Source organism: Lutjanus erythropterus, chromosome 11 (assembly GCF_056507025.1).
Source record: "Lutjanus erythropterus isolate fLutEry1 chromosome 11, fLutEry1.hap2, whole genome shotgun sequence".
In the NCBI taxonomy this organism is placed as follows: Eukaryota; Metazoa; Chordata; class Actinopteri; order Lutjaniformes; family Lutjanidae; genus Lutjanus; species Lutjanus erythropterus.
Genome location: NC_139327.1, coordinates 17,731,867 through 17,755,981, shown reverse-complemented (window position 1 = coordinate 17,755,981; position 24,115 = coordinate 17,731,867). Strand labels below are relative to the sequence as shown.

Genomic DNA, 24,115 nt, shown 5'->3' with positions numbered 1-24,115 from the left:
TGACAGTTGGTAGAGTAGTTGATTGCACAACATGCTATCTTTTGTCACATCAAAATGTTAACTTCATAGTGGTCACTCATTTGGAGTGGCTTATATTCATTTATTAGACTGAAGTAACTTAACATAGTAATAACTCTGTACTACTTTCTGAGCCACTTACAATCTTATCCACTGTTACATGAACTGCCTAAATATCTGGACCTTGCCTTTGGGTTAAAATTCTAAGCTTTGACTAGTGTTTCATTTGAACATCACAGTACCTTACACTTTCTTCACTTTCTGAGTAGTTTTTGAAAATGTGTTTTAGAAATAATTGAACTTGTGCCTTCTTTGAATACATTATTTCAAATAAACCATGCTGTCTTGGCAGTAAGTAAGTTTAAGTTATAACAGTACATGTGAGCTAATGTTAGTAGTACCAATAAAGTAATATAATAATTTAAAGGGCAACAACAGAGAGTTTTTAGTCAGACTAGTGAATATCAATCTGGTACCTGACCAGGTAACCTGTAATTACATTTCTAGCTTTTGATTTGGTTTTGATGCAACTCCTGAAGCACATGTAGCTCAAGGCTTCATGTTGTTACATCAAGCTGCTTTGAAGTGTGTTGTGCAAAGAAGGTGTGGCTTATACCAGAGTCACCATCAAAGATGATTTTGATAATATCAAGCTATGTGTGATGAACACTTGTATAAAAGCAGACTTACTCAATCTACGGCTGGTTGTGGTTTGTTGATGAATATGAAATACGAAAGCTTTCTTATTTTGCATTGTTGAAAGACAGACATTTATCTTAGCCATGTTTAATTTCATGCTGCTACAGGGAGGCTTTGTTTTGTTAAACTCATTATTGCAGAGCTACTCCTCTGATCTCTTTTCTGTCTGCTTCAGTGTTGTGTGTGGGCTTGCGTTAGGTACAGCACATTAAGTACAAAGCTAGAATCGTGTTTTCAAAAGGCAGGGAGACCTTGTGTCCTAGAAATGAGGTCACCTTGTTAGGTGGTGGAGCAGGATTAGCTTCTTACTCCCCTGGTCCATATGTCTGCGCTGCTGCTACAGCTTAATTTATTGTGATTCTTTTTTTAGTGCCGCTCCAATAAAGAAACAGCAAAAATGCTCATCAAACGTCATTACCTTTATGTGCTATTTTGCGATGTCACTATCTCTTTTTAACTCACATCATTAGGTAATTGGCAATGCACACATGAGCAGAGCCAACAGTAAACTTCAGTCTGAAGAGTGAAAACCTCTCACTAAGCTGTCAATACAGTGATCCTAGAGACTTAATGGCGTAGCTTGTGAAATGAACAGCTCAGTACAAGGGCTTAAGTCTTTATGATTTACGGTCACCTGTCTGCTTTCAGAAGTGATCAAAGTTGTCGACTACATTGTTTATTTAGGAGAAAATTGATTCCTTGTAAATATCTATTTCCCTGACAGTAATGATATTGACAGCCAGTGACATCTCAGTCAGCAGAGTCAACTACATTAATCAGCCCCTCTCTCTTCTTGTTGTGTCCTTTGCAGACGAGCGTGAAGCAGTACAGAAGAAGACCTTCACCAAATGGGTAAACTCTCACTTAGGCAGAGTGACCTGTCGCATCGGTGACTTGTACACTGACCTGCGCGATGGCCGAATGCTTATCCGCCTTCTGGAAGTGCTCTCAGGAGAACAGCTGGTCAGTATCACACAGAAACAACCACCCTTCTCTGTCCTAACCCTGACCCAGGCCTTAACCATGACCCTGACTCAGCAAAACTGGTCAGAAGGAATGAGAAATCATGCGCTTCATTTTTTTTTTCTTTCAGTGTGATTTACTTCTCCACCTGCTTTTACTTGTTTGTCTCTCTCTTTCTAAATTCTTGCTGCCCTTTCCTCCTCACGTGTGTTGTGGTCATTTTAGTTAAATACTGATTCTAGGGGGCTTCTGAGGCCCCATACATTTCACATTTTATAACTATACAGGTGGACTTTGCACTTTTACACGTCATTCACTAACTTTTTACACATTTTATATACTTTTTTCTTATGCTTTATTATGCATGCATTGTATATATGATGTACCCTGTTCTCATATTAGCATTGGTTTTGCTAGTATCTTGTTGTTTTTAGTTGTTAGTATCATTTTTTCCCTATTTATTGTCCATTTTTCCATTAGAGAGAAACTTCTCAATTAAGATAAATTAAGAGCTGCCTATCTACCTATCTACCATAATTTCAACATAGGTCTTCTTTCTTTTGTTTCTGCCCCCTGCAGCCAAAGCCCACCAAGGGCCGGATGCGTATCCACTGCCTGGAGAATGTTGACAAAGCCCTGCAGTTTCTCAAGGAGCAAAAAGTCCATCTAGAAAACATGGGCTCACATGACATTGTGGATGGGAATCACCGTCTCACCCTGGGTCTCATCTGGACCATCATCCTTCGCTTCCAGGTAACATCTAGAGCAGTGATACTCAACCTACAGCCTGTGGGTCAAGTCTGGCCTATTGCCATTTCTAATTTAAAATGAAAATAAGTTTGTTTATACCAGTTAGTAAATGTGCAGTTATATCCCTTGGTGTTACTTGGGAAGTTTCCTATTAGCCTGTCACCGATCTGTGCAGTGCACAGAAGCAATGACACATGATATTTGCATGTTGGCTGCTGAGGCTGTGCTTTGTGCTATAGGATCAGATGGTGAGCTATGCAGGAGAAGACAACTATTATCTGAAGAGGAGCAAAAGTTATGCAGGAATAAGGATAATTTGAATCCAAAAAATGCATATTTCACACTAAAACAGCTTAAATACGCTCCTCATTCAGTCCCTGGTAGGAGCAGTTTATGTTTATGAATGATTCCAATATTTATATATAACCAAAGCATTTACAACTGAAATGCAGCTGAAGCATATAAATGTAGTATATCTGATAAATATCTGATAAATATGTCATATATGCCTATTTTCAATCCTTGTGCCAACTAAATTTGGTTGGTAAGTTATCAGTTCATTTGAAAATAACGAATTTCAAAAAAAGATAAATTTTGAGCCATTGAATGTCTATTCATTTTCTATGATAAAAAGTAATGTTTGTCATGTTCCATCAATTTGCAAAACTGGTCCCTGGGCAAAGCATGTCATCCAAATGTCATCCTTCATCTAGAGTAGCTTTGTGCAGTTCTGTTCATTCCCCTCTCAGCACAGCTGCCATGTTGCTTAATATCTTTCAGAGAGTGAGGTTGGCTTGGCACATCCGGTCTCTGCTTGTAGCCTAGTCCATTCTCAGGCAAACTTAGAAAAACAGTAATAGAGATTAATACTGCAGAAATATGCTTATCAAGGTAAATCTCCATGAACGTGCAGTGATTGTTTGTGAATTCTTACCCCTTCCTGAAATTTGGTATAATGTATCAATAGATACTAGAGTAATCATACAAATTTAATTATACAGGAATCATGTAAAATTATGGGGGCACAGTCTTAAACTGAATGAATGCTCTGCTGACAGATCCAGGACATCAGTGTGGAGACAGAGGACAACAAGGAGAAAAAATCAGCTAAAGATGCCCTCCTGCTTTGGTGCCAAATGAAAACTGCTGGGTGAGAAAGGAGCAGGAGAGGAGAGGCAGAGGGAGGCCTTAATCACATGTTAAAGATATATTTGATCATTTATGCTATTCATGGTTTTACTGAAGTGGTTACTGATTAATCTTGCAGTATTGAGTTAATTATTAATGATTCCTGATGTGGCCTCTGCAGATACCCCAATGTCAACATCCACAACTTCACAACCAGCTGGAGAGACGGTCTGGCGTTCAATGCCATCGTGCACAAACACAGGTCATTGACTCCTTCCTCAGCTTGATGTTACCTATTACAGTAAAACTGCCCCCTGTTAGGAATATACTTTGATGTAATTCATTTTAACAGCTCTTTTCTTGTAAGTGAAGATTTTAGATCATTTAGGTCATCCTGCAAATGAAAAAGGTCTCAGTATCTTCACCCTTTCTTTTATCTTTCTTTGCCTACCTGTCGCAGTACCATCACACTTCTCTGGGGTGTTTTTATCCCCTTTTTCTATTTAGGTCTCCTCCTACTCCTCCCATCCTTCAAACAGTCTGCAGTATGGCTGAAAGGATGAAAATAAAATAGGGAGTAACATGACCTAGATCACAGAAATAATAACCCACTTATTTTCTCTGAAGAGCCATGCTTGGCAACTCACTTGCACACCCTGCTGGTAATAGTGTCATAAATAACGTGTGTTAAAATGAATCTGTGAACCAGAGGTGTATCCTAAATTCCTGAGTCAAATAGAACAGAGAGTATTGTTCTTTATAAGTGATTCTCAATACATGAATGTTAACATTACTTTTGTTGAAGTTACTGAACCATGGGATACTCATGTAAACCATGACATTGCCATTTACATGATAGCTCTCTATTCAAACAGCAGGAAAAGGCACCACAGTAGGCAATTAGAATATGCAAACAATATGTTTTCTGCAATGTAATTCATTGAAACTGAAAGAGAAATTGCCATTGTGGGAATGCCAATTCATGTTCATTGGTCGTTCAAGTTTTAATGATATATAGACCTCCCAAACCATCTTTACACCAGTCTAATATTCTGGTTGCATGCAGATGATTGTACATAAAACTAATGGTCTGTAAACAGAGATATATTGAAGTCGACTTGAAAATATTTTTTCTTATGTCAGCCTGAATAACATTTCCAGTTGCCTGCACCCTGTTGTCCTCTTGAATATGTTCCTATTAAAACCAAAATTGTCCCCCGGCCTGTGCAGACCTGACCTGATCGAGTTTGACAACTTGAAGAGGTCCAACGCTCACTACAATCTCCAGAATGCTTTCAATGTGGCTGAGAAGGAGCTTGGGCTTACCAAACTGCTGGACCCAGAAGGTGAGTGACTGAAACCTCCACAAAAACACGAAGCATTCCTGTACGTCACACTCACAACCTGACACTATCCACTAAGGCACTAAGCTGATGTCTGTTGTCTGAAACGGATTGATGGATTACTGGAATTAATTATAGCTTAGACAACACTACATCACATGTCAGCTACACTGACACCACAAAAAGCAAGTCCAAAGATAGTAACAGTTGGGCACCTATTAAACTCCTCATCAGTGTTAATTTTTAAATGAGAGTTTTAGTCACTTACTGAAGATTGTAGTCAAAGTCACATTTTAGTCAATTGTTTTTGTTGTTTTAGTCAGTGTTAAAGGAGTAATCTGTGATATGTTTACTGTAATAAATCATAAAATTGAAATATGTTAAGTTGAAATACTCTAGTATTCTGATAACAATGCTTCAGCTGCGGTGTTCCCCCTTTCTATTCCGGGCCGGAATAAGTGTTGTAGTTTTTTCATTTCATGTAAATTTCAAGTTAATGCTAAATGTTTGCCAAATCACTAAGTGTTTGTTTATGAGTTGTAACAAATCATTAATCTTGTCGAAGGCATAGATGGTTATAATGGTTAGATTGGGCAACATTTTCATGGCGTCTGGCAAGTAGTGAGACAGACAGCCACTGACGTCCAGAGTGTGTATTTCTAGAACACTGGGCTTTTGTTTTCAGGATAATGGGTTTAACTTTGTATCAACAAATAATTGGCAGTTATGAACAGCTGATCAATTTACAGTTGAGTGCTTGTCAGGGCTTGTCATTGTCAATTTACAATGTTGTGTGTGTCCTGCACTCCTGCGGAGCTCCTGCAGCCTGCAGAACTTCTCCAAGTCTGAGGAGGAGGGGCAGGGGGAAACGACTCACTTCAACCATAGATTGGATGTCAAATAGGAATTCAACAATTTAATATACACTGATCAGGCATAACATTATGACCACTGACAGGTGAAGTGAATAACACTGATTATCTCTTCATCATGGCACCTGTTAGTGGGTGGGATATATTAGGCAGCAAGTGAACATTTTGTCCTCAAAGTTGATGTATTAGAAGCAGGAAAAATGGGCAAGCATAAGGATCTGAGCAAGTTTGACAAATTGTGATGGCTAGACGACTGGGTCAGAGCATCTCCAAAACTGCAGCTCTTGTTGGGTGTTCCTGGTCTGCAGTGGTCAATATGTAGCAAAAGTGGTCCAAGGAAGGAACAGTGGTGAACCAGCGACTGTGGGATATGCTGGACAAACAAGTCCGATCCATGGAGGCCCCACCTCACAACTTACAGGACTTAAAGAATCTGCTGCTAACATCTTGGTGCAAGATACCACAGCACACCCTCAGGGGTCTTATGGAGTCCATGCCTCAATGAGTCAGGGAGATTTTGGCAGCAAAAGGGGGACCAACACAATATTAGGCAGGTGGTCATAATGTTATGCCTGATTGGTGTACAGTTTATGTATTAGCTCACTATTTGGACTGAAGTACTCATTTTTGCTAGCATAATTGCTACATATTACTCCTCTAATTTTAGTTTTCTGAAAGTTTCATGATACTGTGATGGATTTTGCTAAAGGATATTTCTGCTGGCTGTAAAAATCCCAATGAGATGTAAGCATACCCTAAACTGTGTTTAGTCATCTAGGCTGAGAATGTGTTGCTGACACATATTGATGAATCATGGTTTGTTATTGGACACTGATAATGCGTATTACTTGACAAAACAGTCTTTATATATTTTACTGAGGTCTTAAAGTAAGTAAAAAAAAATAAACAAGCATTGTCTGAGAAATGTCATTTATTTACTCTCCATGGAGCTAAAATTAATACCAAACTGAGCCAAATGAGTTAGTGTCTGTTTATGAGTTGAGAGAAATCATAGATGATCTTTTAGAAGGTGTAGATGTTTAGTGTGAGATAAACTTACAAATATGTTAATGGAGCAAAGAAATGTGCTCTGAATCCACAAAGAACTTTAAGCTAACTTGACTAAATATAAAATTTTAATAATAACATTAAATTTAGCCCTTAAAGGGTCTTAACATGCATGCCATCAAATCAGTCAACTTACATTAGTGATATTTATCTTGGCAGACACTGCGGGATGATATGGGTTTAGGTCTTCAAATTGGTTGTTTTTTCCACACATCTTTACTCCACAAGGAGTTTGGGAATGAGAATGAGTCTTTCTTTCGGTCTGAGTATAAGAGAAAAGCGTCCATCTCATCTCATCTTTGTTTTTTTTTTTTTCGTTCTTTACACCTGACAGGCCTCAGCTAAAGATGAGCCACACACATTTTAAGCTGGCTGAATTTATGAGGGCTTTGAGATGGCTAATTAATGTGATCTAACTTATGAGCCAACTATTTTGTCTTGTCTTTACTTGTCAAAGCATGATGAACCAGAGACCTCATCATAGTCTTTGTTGTCAGTATTATTTAATTTACATCATCATAATTGATAATGAAATAAAAGGACATCAATGAATACTTAGCATCAAAATTTTCTTCGACAAAATTAACGCTGCTTCTCATGTAGGCTGTTTTGGGAGCTAAACATTACTTTGTTGTTTGTCCATAATAAAATGTGTTTTTTTTCCAGATGTTAATGTTGATCAGCCTGATGAAAAGTCCATCATTACCTATGTGGCGACCTACTACCATTACTTCTCCAAGATGAAAGCCCTGGCAGTGGAGGGCAAACGAATCGGCAAGGTCAGCTGTGTGTGTCTGTGTACATACGTATACATTAATGTGAATAACACTTGTACACTTGAGTGATTGCCCACCAATTACTTTGACTCACAGATCTCTCACGGTTGCAGGTGCTGGATTATGCTATTGAGGCTGACCAGCTGATAGAGAAGTATGAGACCCTGGCCTCTGAGCTGCTACAATGGATTGAGCAGACCATAGTGACGCTCAATGATCGGCAGCTAGCTAACTCACTGAGTGCTGTTCAGAACCAGCTACAGGCTTTCAACTCCTACAGGACTGTGGAGAAACCCCCCAAGTGAGTAACAGAAAGCTGGTTTAATATAACCTAGCTTGTTACCCAATGCCTGTTATTCATCAGGATCCAAAGTTGAAGCTTTACAGTATGTTAAACATGGATGCTGTCTCCACAGATTTACAGAGAAAGGAAACTTGGAGGTTCTCCTCTTTACTATCCAGAGCAAGATGAGAGCAAACAATCAGAAAGTCTACATGCCAAGAGAGGGCAAACTCATCTCTGACATCAATAAGGTAAGAGTTGCTGTAGAAAGGGCTAGAAAACAGTTTTCCATCTAGAAACATGAAAGCCATCTCCTATTATGTGATGTAATCAATGTTAAAGCAGCTTGTTGCATGTTTTTGTTCACTTTAAGGCTTTCTTAGACCACAGGATTATCCTCAACTAGTAAGGGATAATCACCTTTAGGGTGATGCAGGCCCCAACGTGAAGTGGAGGGGTCTTGGATCACTCTGTAGGAGTTAATTTTGCCATAATGACCCACTCACTGTACATGATCCTCCTCATTACACGACTACTTACTTAGTTACAAAAAAAATCAATAAATGTGTTGATTGAACAATAGTTTAACTAATGTAAAAAATATTGTTTTGCTTTTGTTCCACCAGAATTTCTGATCAGAACTGCATCCATAGCAATGGTCTGTTCTTTCTGACAGACATTAGAATGCTGTAATTAGCCAATCAGACACAAAAGATTTGTAATAATAATAATAAGAATGATAATAATAATAATAATAATAATAATAATAATAATAATAACAACAACAACAACAACAATAATTTTCACAAAATTTGCAATGTCATGTTTGCAGTATTGGTATTCTAGTTAGCAGATGTTATCAATTTACTATGTTTTTCTCCGTGGTTCAGGCCTGGGAGCGACTGGAAAAGGCAGAGCATGAACGAGAGCTGGCACTGAGAAATGAGTTGATTCGCCAGGAGAAGCTGGAGATGCTCGCTGCACGTTTTGACCGCAAAGCAGCAATGAGGGAGACATGGCTGAGTGAGAACCAAAGGCTGGTGTCTCAGGTAGTAAAAGAAAATAGGATTTAATCAGAAACAGACAAATTGTGGCTACACTTGAAAACACTGATAGAGTTTTACATTGATAAGCTGATTTTCCTGTGTTCTTAGGACAACTTTGGAACTGATTTGGGTGCAGTGGAAGCTGCCACCCGTAAACATGAGGCCATTGAGACGGACATTGGGGCATACTGGGAGCGTGTGGCTGCTGTGGAAGCTGTTGCCAAAGAGCTGGAAGCAGAGGGGTACCATGATGTTCGGCGTATAATTGCACGAAGGGATAATGTGCTTCGCCTGTGGGAATACCTTAAAGAGCTCCTGGCTGCTCGCAGAGAGCGGCTGAACGCCCATCGTGATCTACAGAGACTATTTCAGGAGATGCGCTACATAATGGACTGGATGGCAGACATGAAGGTACTGACATACTCACCACAGCGAATGTGCACTATTTAACAGCATTTATATTGTTCACAATTTAACTACTGCTTTGCATTCCCACATTCTGCTGGCCTTGCTTTTAATCAACAAAAAGGAATTTCCTAATCTTCCTCAATTACGTTAGTTGCTGTTCACATATGTTCCTGGCAGCTTTAGTGTCTGCACTTATCAGAGGACCATTAACACCAGTAATTAGCTTTTTACTAGCCTGAGCTGTTTTGCTTGTCATTGCAGGCTTTACTGAGGTTAGCTGAGGTAGACTTAAGTCATAGGGAGGATGTGCTTTTGTCCTTTCATGGTTAAATCTGGTGACTCCGTTCCCACGTGCTGTGATATTAATAAAACTAATTCTACCAGTCTGTAAATGCTGCCATTGCCAAATGCAATTGCTTTGTGGCCATGGACAACAACTCGACAATTGATTGGAATTTTATTGAAATTGCAATATGACCCGCATACATTTTCTGATTCCTAGAGGCGCAATATTTGTTTAAGTCAAAATACCATTTTAAATGAAATAATGTCATGCTCCAGAGATTTCTACAGACTTACAAAACATCCTTGTTTTATCAGATGTTTTTTGAGAATAATTATGTGAAAATTATTGTTCTCTCTAATTAGTGTTCTCTCTAACATCCCATGATATATTGCAATTGTAATCTCAGTCAAAATATTCACAGTCAGAAATGTTTTACAATTTTTCAGCCCTACCATGGACACAGCATTTTACAATTTAGCTACCATTAAAATAGCCTTTTACCTAGGTTATCATATTATTGGCTCAAATTGTGATTATGATGATAATGAAATGATGTTGCTAGACCTCACGTAGATTGTATGTAAGGTTACCAGTTAATAATAGATCATTGTGGGTTTAATTTCCCGCTATGTTCTGCCAGTGAATTCACTGTATAGGTCTTTTTAGCTTCTATCCAAATGCTGGTGTTAATCACTAATTGTTTTAAGTTGTGAACATATATCAGTTGTGTGCCTTTTTAAAAAGTAGCATGTCACTTCTCCTGTTGTACCAAATGTTATGCACAGTACTACTCTGAAGGCTTGTCCTCATCAGACACCATCTTTAAACAAATACAGCACTTTTTGCTGCCTTTGAGCTTTGATCCATTCCAAAGTTAATATTTCGGGTTTTCTTTAAATTTCTCTGTTGAGAATGAATATAAACAGGTGCTTAATTTGATGGAGGACATGAAGATAAAAGATGTCTGTGCATGTTTGTTGGGGTGGAGTTGATTAGGACATTTCTCAATATCTTGTGCAGTTTTCATTGGTATCTGTACTCATGCTGTTAATGCCTCTGTGATTCAGTCAGCCATTACCATATAATTGGAATGCTTGTATACGGTTTATTATCTGTTTTTTTATATTGTGTTTGTAGCACAATGTCCTGTTGTCATTTAATGGCTCTCTGCTCTAGTGGCACAGATTAGAGGAATTTTATCTGCTGGCATTTCAGTAAGGCTCAGGTTAATGGTCTGAACCTACAGCTTGTTATAATTCTGTTGTCAGCTATTATTATTGGGTTTTGGTCATTGAAAATGTCAGAAAGTACAAAGCATAGCTCATAAAATTGTTATGACTCAACATTTATGAATATTTACTGTGTTTAAAAAGATTTTCCCTGGAATGGCCACTCTTCACTTATCCCATGGAGACAATACCCAACCTGGTTTCCTACCTTGCGGGTGCTGTAACAAACAGAGGTCAGAGATTTATTTTGAAGATTAAATAACTAAATATTCCCTTCGACTGTGTTTGCTTCAGGGTCGTCTGCACTCTCAGGACAGTGGCAAACATTTGCACGATGTGTTAGACTTGCTGCAGAAACACACACTGGTAGAAGCCGACATTTCAGCTCAGGCAGAGAGGATCAAGGCAGTGCAGGGAGCCGCACAGCGCTTCACTTCCTATGAACAGGGTGAGTCAAACATGCTTTTACACATTCTCTCTACAGACCATCCAGCTTTAGTCTGACCTATTTGTGTACAGCATCTAAGTACCATGTATTTGCCTGTTCTAATTGCCAGCCTACAAACCGTGTGAGCCGGGACTAGTTAGTGAGAAGGTTGACCTGCTGGGTCAGGCCTACGATGAGCTTGGCCAGCTTGCAGGGAAACGCAGAGAGCGCCTAGAGGACTCACGCCGCCTGTGGCAGTTCCTGTGGGATCTGGGAGAGGAGGCAGCCTGGATCAGAGAGCAGGAACAAATCCTGGCCAGTGGAGACTGTGGTCGTGACCTCACTTCTGCCCTTCACTTGCTCAGCAAACATGAGGCTTTCAGGGATGAAATGGCAGCCCGCTATGGCCCCCTCAGTAACAGCATCGCTGCTGGAGAAACTTTGATTAAGGAGGGACACTATGGAGCCCCAGAGGTCACTGAGAGGATTCAAGACATCCGTGCTCAGTGGGCACATCTGGAGGAGGTGGGTGGTGATCATGATTCTATGTATTTGTACAGTGTGTGTGATTGGGTAAAAGAGAGATATATTTCAGGAAATTTTACTGTTTTTCTCCCTTTCCCAGAGTCAGCAACTAATAAACACCATTTATATATCTGGTGTTGTCTTAAGTTATGTAAAATAGCAATATTAGGCTATCTGGGCTCAATTGTTCAGTGTCTATGTAATCAAATGACATAACATGATGCCATAATTGCCAGGAATTGAGCAAAATTTTAAACTAAATTAAACTAAAAGGGAGCAATGAGGTGCCTTTTTCCAAGCTTAGTCTGAAGAGAAGCACACAGTCTCAGACATTTTTTTCTGTATATACTGCTCCCCAGACCACAAAGCTCAGAGAGCAGAATCTTAAGGAAGCGGTGGCCCTGCACCAATTCCAAACAGATGCCAATGACATGGAGGCCTGGATCATGGAGACTCTCAGACAGGTGTCCAGTCAGGAGGTTGGCCACGATGAGTTCTCCACCCAAACTCTTGCTCGTAAGCAGAGGGAGATAGAGGAGGAGATCCAGAGCCACCATCCTCTCATCGACTCCCTGCATGAGCAGGCCCAAGCCCTGCCACAGGCATTTGTACATTTCCCTGAGGTATGTCTGTGAACTTGTGTTTTTCATTCCTCTTCAATGATGACATGCTGGTTGTAGACCTAAATTATTGTTTACTGCTGACTGCAGGTGGATGGTCGCCTACCTGCTATTGAGCAGCGCTACGAAGAACTGGAGTCTCTGTCAGCAGCACGGCGCCAGGCTCTGGAGGGTGCCCTGGCCCTCTACCGCATGTTTAGCGAAGCAGGTGCCTGCCAGCTCTGGGTGGAGGAAAAAGAGCAGTGGTTACATGGCATGGAGATCCCTACCAAACTGGAGGACTTGGAGGTGGTGCAGCAAAGGTTAGTCTGGACATAAGGAAAGCGAAGAATGTTAATATAGAAGATTTAAGTTATAAAAAAAAAACATGATGATGGCTGAATTCATATATCCCTCAAACCTATTCAAGTTTGAGACGATGAAGCTGATAATTATTAATTCTCACTTATTGTATTAAGTTCAATTCATTGCTAATTATTAATTTGTGAAATCAAATCCACGAGGGAGAGTTGATAAAAATTCAACAGAAGATTAAAACTTGAAAATGGTTGACCAGTTTTCCAGTTATGGAAAATGAGATAAAAGGTAGAATGTCCAGGAAAATCTTGTGTTGTCCTGAAAAATTATATCAGCAGTCAACTATTTTCTTCAGCTGAGAACCAATTGGTGGACTATCTATCAGAGCCCCCCGAAACACATAACACTGCCATATTATGTCATTGATTCGCTGTATTCACACCCTAAAATCTCCTCACATTCTACCACCCGCAGTTTGGATGACATTACAACATAAAGGGCTGAAACTGATAATGTAGGTTATATTATCCCTCAAATGTAAATATTAGTCCCTGCTGGCTGTAACTGTGGTAGACTTTATTAAGATAAACTTGCTTTTTTCCCAACTTGTTTAAAAATTGTAATGACAATATTAAAACAGACAAATAAACAAGGCAACACATAAAAAAATGGAAGAGGCAATAGTAGTACAAGTAGTGACATTAAAACATCTAAAATTATGCCTGTAGGCCTATTCTTTTTAATCTGACTCCCAAAGATAGGAATGTATCAGCCTGTCTGTCATACCAGCTAGATCATCACTAAAAATGTCCTAGAAAAGTCCTGGAAATGATCTCTTGAAAAGAGTGGGAACCTTGTTGTAGCTCTCTTTTTTATAAAAAGCGTATAAAATGTTGTTGCATTCTCTCACATATAGTATCATTATCTACAGAAATATCTGGGTTAGATAGCACTTTTCAGAATGAGTGAATTGACGCTGGTCTATTATTTATGGCTGCAGATTTGAGACACTGGAACCTGAGATGAACAACCTAGGCACTCGTGTCACTGATGTGAACCAGGTGGCTGAGCAGCTGCTGAGCTCCGACAACTGTAATAAAGACCAAATCCACCAGACAAAAGACCAACTGAACAACAGGTCAGAGCTATCACATACTGGGTAGTAAAACCTGCCACTTTACACAGAAATATATTTGTACTCATTTAGCACTGTTGTTAGCATTTTTAGTAAAATGTTACATTTGATGTGATCCCTAGATGGAGGGAGTTCCAGCAACTGGCTGGTCAAAAGAAACAAGGCCTGGAGTCAGCCCTGAACATCCAGAACTACCACTTGGAGTGTAACGAGATCCAAACTTGGATGAAGGAAAAGACCAAAGTGATTGAATCCACTCAGAGCCTGGGCAATGACTTGGCTGGAGTGATGGCACTGCAGCGCAAACTCACTGGCATGGAGAGGGACCTTGAGGCCATTCAGGTATGAAGAGGTCACACACAGTGACCTGTTAGTGAGGGAACAGAACAGACTATGCAATGAAAAACAGTAAATTAATAGGAGGCTTACATTGGGCTTCATGTTGAAGTTTCTTGTCATCACTTTTGAGTTTAAATAATTTTTTGTGTCCTTTCAGGGCAAATTAGATGACCTGAGAAACGAGGCTGGAAAACTGGCCAAGGAACATCCAGATCAGGCTGGAGAGATCCAAGGACGCCTGGCAGAGATTCAAGAAGTGTGGGAGGAGTTGAATGCCACCATGAAACGGCGTGAGGAGTCATTGGGAGAAGCCAGCAAGTTGCAGGGCTTCCTCAGGGATCTGGATGACTTCCAGTCGTGGCTGTCCCGCACTCAGACAGCCGTGGCCTCAGAGGACATTCCCACCTCTCTGCCTGAGGCTGAGAGTTTGCTCGCCCAGCATGAGAGTATAAAGAATGAGGTTGATAACTATAAGGAGGACTATGAGAAGATGCGAGCAGTGGGTGAGGAGGTGACCCAAGGCCAGACAGATGCACAGCACATGTTCTTGGCCCAGAGGCTTCAGGCACTGGACACCGGCTGGCATGAGCTGCGTCGTATGTGGGAGAACCGCCACAGTCTGTTGGCCCAAGCCTTTGACTTCCAGACTTTCTTGAGAGATGCAAAGCAGGCCGAGGCTTTCCTCAACAGCCAGGTTAGGAAAATGTACAATGGAATTTGAGCCTGAGAGCTGTGGCCTCATTGAAACAAAAATTATGTGTCAACGTGAAGTATTATTGGTAGTCTACAGTCCACTAGTCTGTGCCAAATTCAAATCCAAATAACTATGTGTGCCTGAAATACTATCTAAAGGTGTATAATTTAAGAGAATGATAAGGTCTTTGAGCAGGGCATGGGTTAAAGTATCAGTCTCTGGACCTGAGTTTGACAGTCACTACATGACTGAAATGCTGAACCTATGTTGCAAAATTGTCATATTCATAATTTCAGTTAATTAAGCACATTAATTAAAACGTAAACACATTTTTTTTTTAAATTAGCATTTTCTTTTCACAGCTTAAATGTGTCCCTTTTGAACTGAAACACTCTTCTCCTACAGTGGTTTTAGTGAGATAGTTGTTCTGGTAGTCAGATATATGTTTACCCTATGGTTGTGTGGGTGTTTGTGGTTTGTTGACACTGGCTAGATATGTGTTTTCACACGCCCATTGTAGCTCTCAAATCAGAGCAGCTGGATGGAGAAACATAAGCTGCACTCAAAGTGGGCCATAGACCTAGATCTGTATGGTGCAAACCACTACACTCAGTGTATTTTCATGTCATAAAATCCAGAGACCTACTATCATATTGATGACACAAGAATTTAAAATGAAAAGTAAGTAAATTCATGTAAGTCTTTGAACAATTTAAAAGGATGAATCAAAATAGCAGCAGAAAATTAATGTGAATATTTAAGTAAAACAAGAAATTACATTTGTTGCTCATGCTAGTTTTGAATTATTCATGTGAAAATAGAAAAGACAATAAAATGATTGGAATTAGATAATTGCATGTAAGAAATGTCATTTTTTAAGTGGTAACATTCCTTTCCCCTCTATGTAGGAGTATGTGCTGTCCCACACAGAGATGCCCACCAGTCTTCAGGGAGCAGAGGAGGCCATTAAGAAGCATGAGGATTTCCTCACCACCACAGAGGCCAGTGAGGAGAAGATAACTGGCGTTGTGGAGGCTGGACGGCGCCTCATTAATGACTCTAATGCAAACTCTGATAAGATCCAGGAAAAAGTTGATTCCATCCAGGAAAGGTTAGAGCAACAGTAAAAGAAGGGCCAAAAACACTTAATTATGTAAGCATTTCTTTTTAAGTTGATGTTTAAAGTTGCTCATTTAGCTTTCTTCTTAATTTTCCCCAGGCATCTTAAGAATAAGATGGCTGCAAATGAGCTGCTGACAAAGCTAAAGGACAACCGTGAACTTCAACACTTCCTCCAAGATGGACAGGAGGTAAAACATGATATTGAATGAAGTATATAGCATAACGAATGAATAAGTTAAGATGCTTAAGATTCAAATATGTGAAAGTCACATAGTATTGTGAATGGACAATCATAAGAAACAAGCTAACAAATGTGTTAATCAGTTGTATTTATTTATTTATTATTATTAATAATATTAAAACTAATGCTTGTTCCATAATGCTGTGTTCTTTTCTGTAGCTCACATTATGGATCAATGAGAAGATGCTGACAGCTCAGGATATGTCTTATGACGAGGCCAGAAATCTTCACAGCAAGTGGCAGAAACATCAAGCCTTCATGGCAGAGCTAGCCTCCAACAAAGACTGGCTGGACAAAATTGATAAGGTATGACCATTTTTATTTTGATTATCGTCATTATTTGTCTATTTATATACTTATTTTTATTTTACCTTTATTTAAATGGGAAGTCCCATTGAGATTCAGAATCTCTTTTACCAGGTAGCAGCCAATCACAACATATTAAAATGTTACAAATACAACATATTAAACAAAAAATCCACAACAAAACAACAATTATTAAGACACAGTGGCCTCTCAAGAAAAATAAGCACATCTCCATCACCACATTCTTTATGATTCCTTCAAATTTATCAATGGATACAAGTGTTTCTAATCTAAGATCTTTCTATAGATGATTCCAAGCCCTTGATGCATAGTAGGAAAATACAGTTCTCCCCAGATTAGTTAAAACCCAGGGTGCATTAAAAATAAATGCATATATTACATTTTTCCCAAATGTAAAGTTATAAAACAGTACTTGTCATGAATTCATGTTGATGAGACTGTTAATGGGTAGGCTAAATAAGCATTTCATTAATTAATTTAGCTTCAAACTGGGAACAGCCTGCCAGCATTGAGTTTGTCAAAGCAGCTAAATGAATCTAAATGAAACCTTGTCTTTGTTTCCTGTCTACACCAGGAGGGTCAGGCACTGGTGGCAGAGAAGCCAGAGCTTAAACCTGTAGTTCAGCAGACCCTGGAAGATCTGCAGCGTCAGTGGGAGGAGCTGGAGAGCACCACCCGCACCAAGGCCCAGTGCTTGTTCGATGCCAACCGGGCAGAGCTCTTCACACAGAGCTGCTCGGCTCTTGACGTCTGGCTGAAAAATCTTGAGAGTCAGCTGCATAGCGACGACTACGGCAAAGATTTGACCAGTGTCAACATCCTGCTCAAGAAGCACCAGGTACAGTGTTGCCAGATCAATTAGGTGTTTTGTTTTGTTTTGTTTTTTCCAAACACATCCAACTTAATTTTAAAACTGCCCAAATATTATCGATAATATACAATAGAAATGCATTCATAAAAAATAGCAATAGTATTGTGGTTAACAGTTTTTCAATATGATCTAATAATAAAGCAACGATTTAAGGGTTCACAAGTCAGCTAGAATGCAGACATGAGCTTCAGTGCAACTTTAAAACTTTTTTTTTGCATTTCGTCCTTCTGCCTAATAAAGGGACAGCTCTAATAAAATATTCCAGATTTTATTTAACTTGGTCAAATAAGCCTCAACTGTATGCCAAATTAAAGTATGTCCTTTAGTCTTTGCTGTCAAGAAATACTCTTGTGTTGCAGAGCTTAAATGTAATATGATTAAAATATCATATATCAAGAAAATTGTAACTTGTTTAAATGTGCTGAAAAAACTATGTACAGTAATTACAGAATGAAATCTGCACTTAATGTTAAGAATATTTGATAAAGCCTGAATTGTTGAGCTGAGTGCATATGGTGGAACTGGCCAAATCTGTTCAGTGTAGATTGCCAACCGTCATATCTTTGTGTCTTACATCTTTGTACTGTCCCTGTCCCTGTGTAGATGCTGGAGCACCAGATGGAGGTCAGAGAGAAGGAGGTACAGTCCCTCCAGTCTCAGGCTCTGGCCCTGTCCCAGGAGGATGCCGGGCTTGCTGAAGTCGATGGCCAGCAGAGGCGCGTCACTGACAGCTTTGCCAACCTTCAGGAGCCTCTCAAACTGAGGAGGCAACAGCTTCTCGCCTCCAAAGAAGCACATCAGTTCAACAGAGATCTGGAGGATGAAATTGTGAGTTTAATGACCCAACTGACCGCATCCATTAGATGTAGAAGTATGGACTAAGTGTTTCTATTGTATTCTGTTTTGTCTGATGCTCATGTTTTATTTATTCTGTTTTTCTCTCAGCTATGGGTGAAAGAGAGGATGCCCCTGGCGACCTCCACAGACCATGGAAAAGATCTGCCCACTGTGCAGCTGCTAATCAAGAAGAACCAGGTATGGAGATAAAAAAAAAAATTATATGCAGTAATCGAATGATGAATTACTAGTACAGGGCAATTAAAAGGAAGACTCTCATTACCATTTCTAAATTATTAAACACCTTCACTGAGTATTGACCGAAGGCAAATGTGAGGCGCAGAAGTTTACAACCCACCTTCCCCTTTTCTAAATCAGACGTTGCAGAAGGAGATCCAGGGCCACCAGCCTCGCATCGACGACATCCATAGACGAGGCAAGACCCAGAGCCAGGTAGATGGTGAGAGACAGTCTGTCCTGGAGGAGCGCCTTGTTGAGCTGCGGGACCTCTGGGACCAGCTGATTGGCGAGACAGACAAGCGCCACGCCCGTCTAATAGAGGCCAATCGCGCCCAGCAGTTCTATGCTGATGCAGCAGAGGCAGAAGCCTGGATGGGAGAACAAGAGCTGCACATGATGTCAGAGGAAAAAGCCAAGGTAAGACAACACAAAATGAGACATAGATATGTTTATTTGTCCTTTCAGAAATTCATTGTGTGCCACATAGAAATCATCTGATAAATAAACATTTCAACAACAAATGTCAGCATGTGCAGCATCCTCCCAAATAGAGGTTCAGTTATTTTATTTCATTTCGTTCAGCAGTAAAAGACTGGCAAGTACAAATATGGCACCCTAAACCATATGCCTGATTGTCACATCGTATTTGTTTTAAATTGAGAATGTGCTTCTTCTCTAATAAGTGCCTGTCCTTTCCTCACCATTCAGGGCTAGCAAATCATGCAGTTTTGCTGTTGTCCTGCAGTCTTACTGGACATATTGACTATCTTATGCAGTTTGTTTTGTTATTCACGGACAATGAAAAATGCCAAGCAATTGAACTGAAAGTTAAAATGTTCTCCACAAAGGAGCAATAAAAGAGGACCAGTATATTTCTGTCCTCACGAAACTGTTTCATTTCATGAATGAAATATAGACACTGCAGACCTTTCCTGTAGATAGCATTTGTGTTTGAATTCCATGACAGTTTAGCATCTAATACTGTTCCTAAATATTTCTGTCCACCACTGCAATACCCTCCACATTAATCATTTGTTGGCGGGTGGTACTGCTCTTTCACAGTTGTCTGTCTAGATTAGAACATACCTGATCATTTCCTGTTTGTTTTCCAGGATGAGCAAAGTGCACTCGTGATGGTCAAGAAGCACCAGACCCTGGAACAAGCACTTGAAGACTACGCCCAAACCATTCACCAGCTATCTAACAGCAGCCGCCTCATGGTCACCAGTGAACACCCAGAGAGGTGAGAGTACACAATAAGATCTGAATGCTGAAGTGTCAACTCTGCCTTCTTATGTACAAAGTTGCACACCTACAGCCACTGATTTGTCTTGCTCTGATGTTAATGCAAACAGTGAGAGAATCACCCTACGTCAAGCTCAGGTTGACAAGCTGTACGCAGGGTTGAAAGACCTCGCTGAGGAACGTCGTGGGCGGCTTCAGGAGAGACTGCGGCTCACCCAGCTGAAGCGGGAGGTGGATGACCTGGAACAGTGGATTGCTGAGAGGGAGGTGGTGGCTGGCTCCCATGAACTAGGACAGGACTACGAACATGTCACAGTGAGTTTTTTTTTTCTCAGTCAAATGCTTTGGAGACACTGAGGCTCAGGGAAATTTAGCTGAATTAATTGTTTCCCACTTTTGCTCTGATTTATCTCTTTTTACAGATGCTGAGGGACAAGTTCCGGGAGTTTGCTCGTGACACCAGCACCATTGGCCAAGAGCGCGTAGATGGTGTAAATGGGCTGGCAGATGACCTGATTGAGTCGGGTCATCCCGAAAATGCCAGTGTGGCCGAGTGGAAGGACGGATTAAACGAGGCATGGGCTGATCTGCTGGAGCTGATTGACACACGCACACAGATGCTGGCAGCCTCCTATGAGCTACACCGCTTCCATCAGGATGCTATGGAGGTGCTCGGACGTGTTAAGGAGAAGAGGGAGGGGCTGCCCTCTGACCTTGGCCGCGACCTGAACACTGTTCAGCACCTACACAGACAGCACAACACTTTCGAAAATGACATCCAAGCCCTCAGTGGACAGGTAAGATTTCTGATAAAGAGTTGTATGAGATACTTATTTATAGGCACTGTATTACCTACAGTAGATGCCAGTCATCACGCACCCAGAAACGGAGAGGGACACCAGCATCAAAGCTAAGCACTAAACAGCTGTGGACAGGATCAGCAACCTAAGGCATTTTAGCCACTTAAAAAAGGTCCACCTATAAATATCAATATCAGTTTAAGTCTACACTATTTTTAGAATATTTTCACCACTTTTCCATTTGGAAAACTGCTGTTATACAAGCCACTTATTGCTCTTTCCAAATGTCATTTTGCCTCACAGAACACAAGAGTTGCAGGACATCCACTGCCTTGATCAGTTACTTTGTTTGTGTTATTGTGTGACTTTGGTGAAGCCAGACAGTCCTTGTCAAACAGTAACACAAACAAACTAACAGATCGAGGCAGCAGTGGTCCACTTTTGCTGCTGAAGTTTAGTTGGTTTGGAGAGAGTGATATTTGGCTTGTATAATGGTGGCTTTCCAACAGAAAAGGCTGCCTGACAGCAAAGTAACATAATGAAAATCTCTATCCATCTATACATAGTGGACACTTAAACTGATATTTTTTTCCTAAGTGGACCTTTTTTAAATGGCCAAAATACATTATGCTGCTGACCCTGTCCACAGTAGTACATTGACTAGCTTCCGTGCTGGCACTCCTCTCTGCTTCTCCAAACTAGGGGATATGGCAGCCCCCATCCACTGTGGCTAATACACTATCTAACAGTAATTACCTTATACAAGCCAAACTATCCTTTTAATACAGAGAGCTCTTGATATTCCATGAGAGGCATTTGAATAGACAACTGAATGTCTTTCCCTTTGACCTTGTAGGTGAACCAGGTACAAGATGATGCAGCACGACTGCAGAAGGCCTATGCTGGGGAGAAAGCTGATGACATTCACAGGAGTGAACATGCTGTCACATCTGCCTGGGAGGGTCTGCTGGAGGCTGGTCAGGCCCGCAGGCTCCTCCTGCTGGACACTGTGGAGAAGTTCCGCTTCTTCAACATGGTGCGAGACCTCATGCTTTGGATGGACGGAGTTAACCTTCAGATCGATGCACACGACAGCCCCAGGTGAATGTCATTGTATGCTTAATTATTCCACTTACTGTGATGAATGCTGGTATAATCAGTGTTACTTTATAAATATTAAATTTCACCTCTGTGTCATTTTTATTGTTCCAGGGATGTATCCTCTGCAGGTTTGGTCATTGCCAATCATCAGGACATCAAGTCGGAGATTGAGACCAGAGCAGACAGCTTTACTGCCTGTATTGAGATGGGGAACACTCTCATCAACAATAATCACTATGCAGCTGACGAGGTATTGTGCAATAGGTCATTTCCACTGTTATCTGCAGTCATATCAGTGCATATTTACATGTGCATGCATTTTTTCCCAGAATCAGCTCTGAGTACAAAGGGAACATACTTGAAGGCTTATTGTGGGTTATTACTTGATGTTAGTATTTTTATGTGTTACTTCATAACTAAACTTGATTCACAGATCCGAGAGAAACTGGTTCAACTCCAGGAGAAGAGGGACAAGATCAACAAAAAGTGGCAAGACAAGATGGACCACTTACAAATTGGTGCGTGATAAACATGTTTTTGAGTCTGTATAAGGGGATTGGTTGCTGCAGAGTAAAGGTTATAGATAAAAAAAAACGACAGGTATATCTGGTTTGAACGCAAATGTCAACGTCTCTGTCAAGACTTGTGATGTAGACATCACAATGCTAAAATATACACAGCTACACTGTATTCTACAAGTCATGTGTGTGTATGCATGATGATTCTGATGCTGTCTATACTGTATTTCTTAATATGTCCCTCTGTCTTCTGCTCCTCTCTTTGTCTCAGTGCTGGAGGTGTTGCAGTTTGGCCGTGATGCCTACGTGGCAGAGTCTTGGTTGGCAGGACAAGAACCTCTGGTGCGAGCAGCAGAGCTGGGTGCAAATGTGGATGAGGTAGAGAGCCTCATTAAGCGCCATGAGGCCTTTGAGAAACTTGCTGCAGCCTGGGAAGACCGCTTTGTGATGCTGGAGAAACTTACTACAGTAAGTAGAGAGTTGACTTCACACAAAACAAAATTTTACATGTGCAAAAGTATTGTTTGCTTATTTCTTAATGGCCTGGTAGATACAGGATGTCTGCCATTCATCTGTCAGTGTAACCACTGATCTTGCCATTTTTCAGCTTGAGGAGCAAGAGATGCAGAGGAGACTAGAGGAAGAGGAGAGAGCACGGCGACCCCCTACACCACCCCCAGCAGAAGAAGTGGCACAGTCTGAGACAGAAAGTCACATACATGATTCTGCAGCCAGGTAAACCAAAGCAGGAAGCAGATTAATGTTGGAGTATAGTATCGAGAGACATTATTTAGTTTTTTTTATTAACATGCTTTCCCTCACCATCACACACAGAACCAGTCTGGATCAGACCACACTCAATCAGTCAGTGTCAGTGAACGGAGTACACAGCGACAATGACACATCGCAGGTGAGACATGCTTATTTGATTCAAATGTTTCAGGCGTATGACAGTGTTTATGCTCTGTGGTGCAACAGTCACTTTTACCAGGGTGTGGAGCACGTCCTGTAATGTCTTTTCCATGTTATCTTTCCTCATCTCCTATATTATGACATAAATTTGTAAAAAATATATTCACTCTTTTACTCAATCTGTTTAAAAAGTTTAATAGAGAAAAAGAATTGAAAAAAATACTATATATTTGCATTAATTGTCATCAGATTTTCACATGATGAAAGATTTGCTAATATTACATTACTTGCCATACTCTTCAAAACATGGAAACATTTGTTGCAAACCATGAGTTTCATGACAAAAAAAATATAAAAGAAATACAAACCTGTGAGTATGTCCTACATACATGTGTAATATGCAGTGTAACTGTATGTGAGTGTGTTTCTTTGTCACTGTCCACTCCAATCAACATTGTTGTTTTGATACATATTGTCTGATTATAGAGAAATTTAACTGCTTTTATTGAATTGAAAGAGAAGTCTGGCTTTTTTTTAACCAGGTAGTGATCTTTAAGTGTAATTTATGAAATATTAAGTCAAACAAAAATAACTAGAGAGAATAAATGTGAGGAATGTTTTGTGCTAGGGATAACTAACTAGTTTTGCTGATAACTTTTGGTAATGATACTTGACTGGTATGGAAGTAGTTTTTCTGAAAACTGTCAGTGTCACCTGGGGGCTGTAGAGGAGGAAATTCACCCACCACCTCAGGGACCCTGATTCATCTGGAAAGAGCAACTGAGTAGGAGGTTGAGATCTGAATAGGATGCAGTAAGCTTCTGTGTGTGTGTTACACATTTCCAGTAAAAGTCTTCACTTGCAGATGAGAAGAACCACCTGGTGGCTTCGGATGTTTCAGAGGAGATGATGGCAGTCTACTCTTATTGATGACAGTTATTAGAAGCCAATTACAATGTGTCTTAAGTGTAACCGATTTACTAACTTTAAAGTTT

General features: G+C 40.3%; 1 protein-coding gene across 4 annotated transcripts in view; it reads left to right on the top strand.

Moving 5' to 3' along the window:
- The window catches only part of sptbn2 (spectrin, beta, non-erythrocytic 2), a 63,944-nt gene that overhangs the window by 32,034 nt on the left and 7,795 nt on the right, over window positions 1–24,115 (top strand). For all 4 annotated transcript variants that reach the window (XM_084731078.1, XM_084731080.1, XM_084731081.1 and 1 more), the window contains 33 exons: window positions 1,529–1,680; window positions 2,260–2,433; window positions 3,489–3,580; window positions 3,740–3,820; window positions 4,789–4,904; window positions 7,508–7,620; window positions 7,731–7,918; window positions 8,034–8,151; window positions 8,791–8,949; window positions 9,055–9,357; window positions 11,164–11,317; window positions 11,427–11,821; window positions 12,181–12,444; window positions 12,532–12,743; window positions 13,739–13,876; window positions 13,996–14,215; window positions 14,370–14,906; window positions 15,815–16,017; window positions 16,126–16,216; window positions 16,429–16,575; window positions 17,171–17,434; window positions 18,071–18,295; window positions 18,413–18,502; window positions 18,683–18,961; window positions 19,657–19,787; window positions 19,900–20,104; window positions 20,212–20,586; window positions 21,446–21,690; window positions 21,802–21,940; window positions 22,124–22,208; window positions 22,480–22,676; window positions 22,816–22,943; window positions 23,043–23,118. In XM_084731078.1, coding sequence (XP_084587204.1) covers window positions 1,529–1,680; window positions 2,260–2,433; window positions 3,489–3,580; window positions 3,740–3,820; window positions 4,789–4,904; window positions 7,508–7,620; window positions 7,731–7,918; window positions 8,034–8,151; window positions 8,791–8,949; window positions 9,055–9,357; window positions 11,164–11,317; window positions 11,427–11,821; window positions 12,181–12,444; window positions 12,532–12,743; window positions 13,739–13,876; window positions 13,996–14,215; window positions 14,370–14,906; window positions 15,815–16,017; window positions 16,126–16,216; window positions 16,429–16,575; window positions 17,171–17,434; window positions 18,071–18,295; window positions 18,413–18,502; window positions 18,683–18,961; window positions 19,657–19,787; window positions 19,900–20,104; window positions 20,212–20,586; window positions 21,446–21,690; window positions 21,802–21,940; window positions 22,124–22,208; window positions 22,480–22,676; window positions 22,816–22,943; window positions 23,043–23,118 — 6,296 coding nt within the window. The remainder of the gene's footprint in view (window positions 1–1,528; window positions 1,681–2,259; window positions 2,434–3,488; window positions 3,581–3,739; window positions 3,821–4,788; window positions 4,905–7,507; window positions 7,621–7,730; window positions 7,919–8,033; window positions 8,152–8,790; window positions 8,950–9,054; window positions 9,358–11,163; window positions 11,318–11,426; window positions 11,822–12,180; window positions 12,445–12,531; window positions 12,744–13,738; window positions 13,877–13,995; window positions 14,216–14,369; window positions 14,907–15,814; window positions 16,018–16,125; window positions 16,217–16,428; window positions 16,576–17,170; window positions 17,435–18,070; window positions 18,296–18,412; window positions 18,503–18,682; window positions 18,962–19,656; window positions 19,788–19,899; window positions 20,105–20,211; window positions 20,587–21,445; window positions 21,691–21,801; window positions 21,941–22,123; window positions 22,209–22,479; window positions 22,677–22,815; window positions 22,944–23,042; window positions 23,119–24,115) is intronic.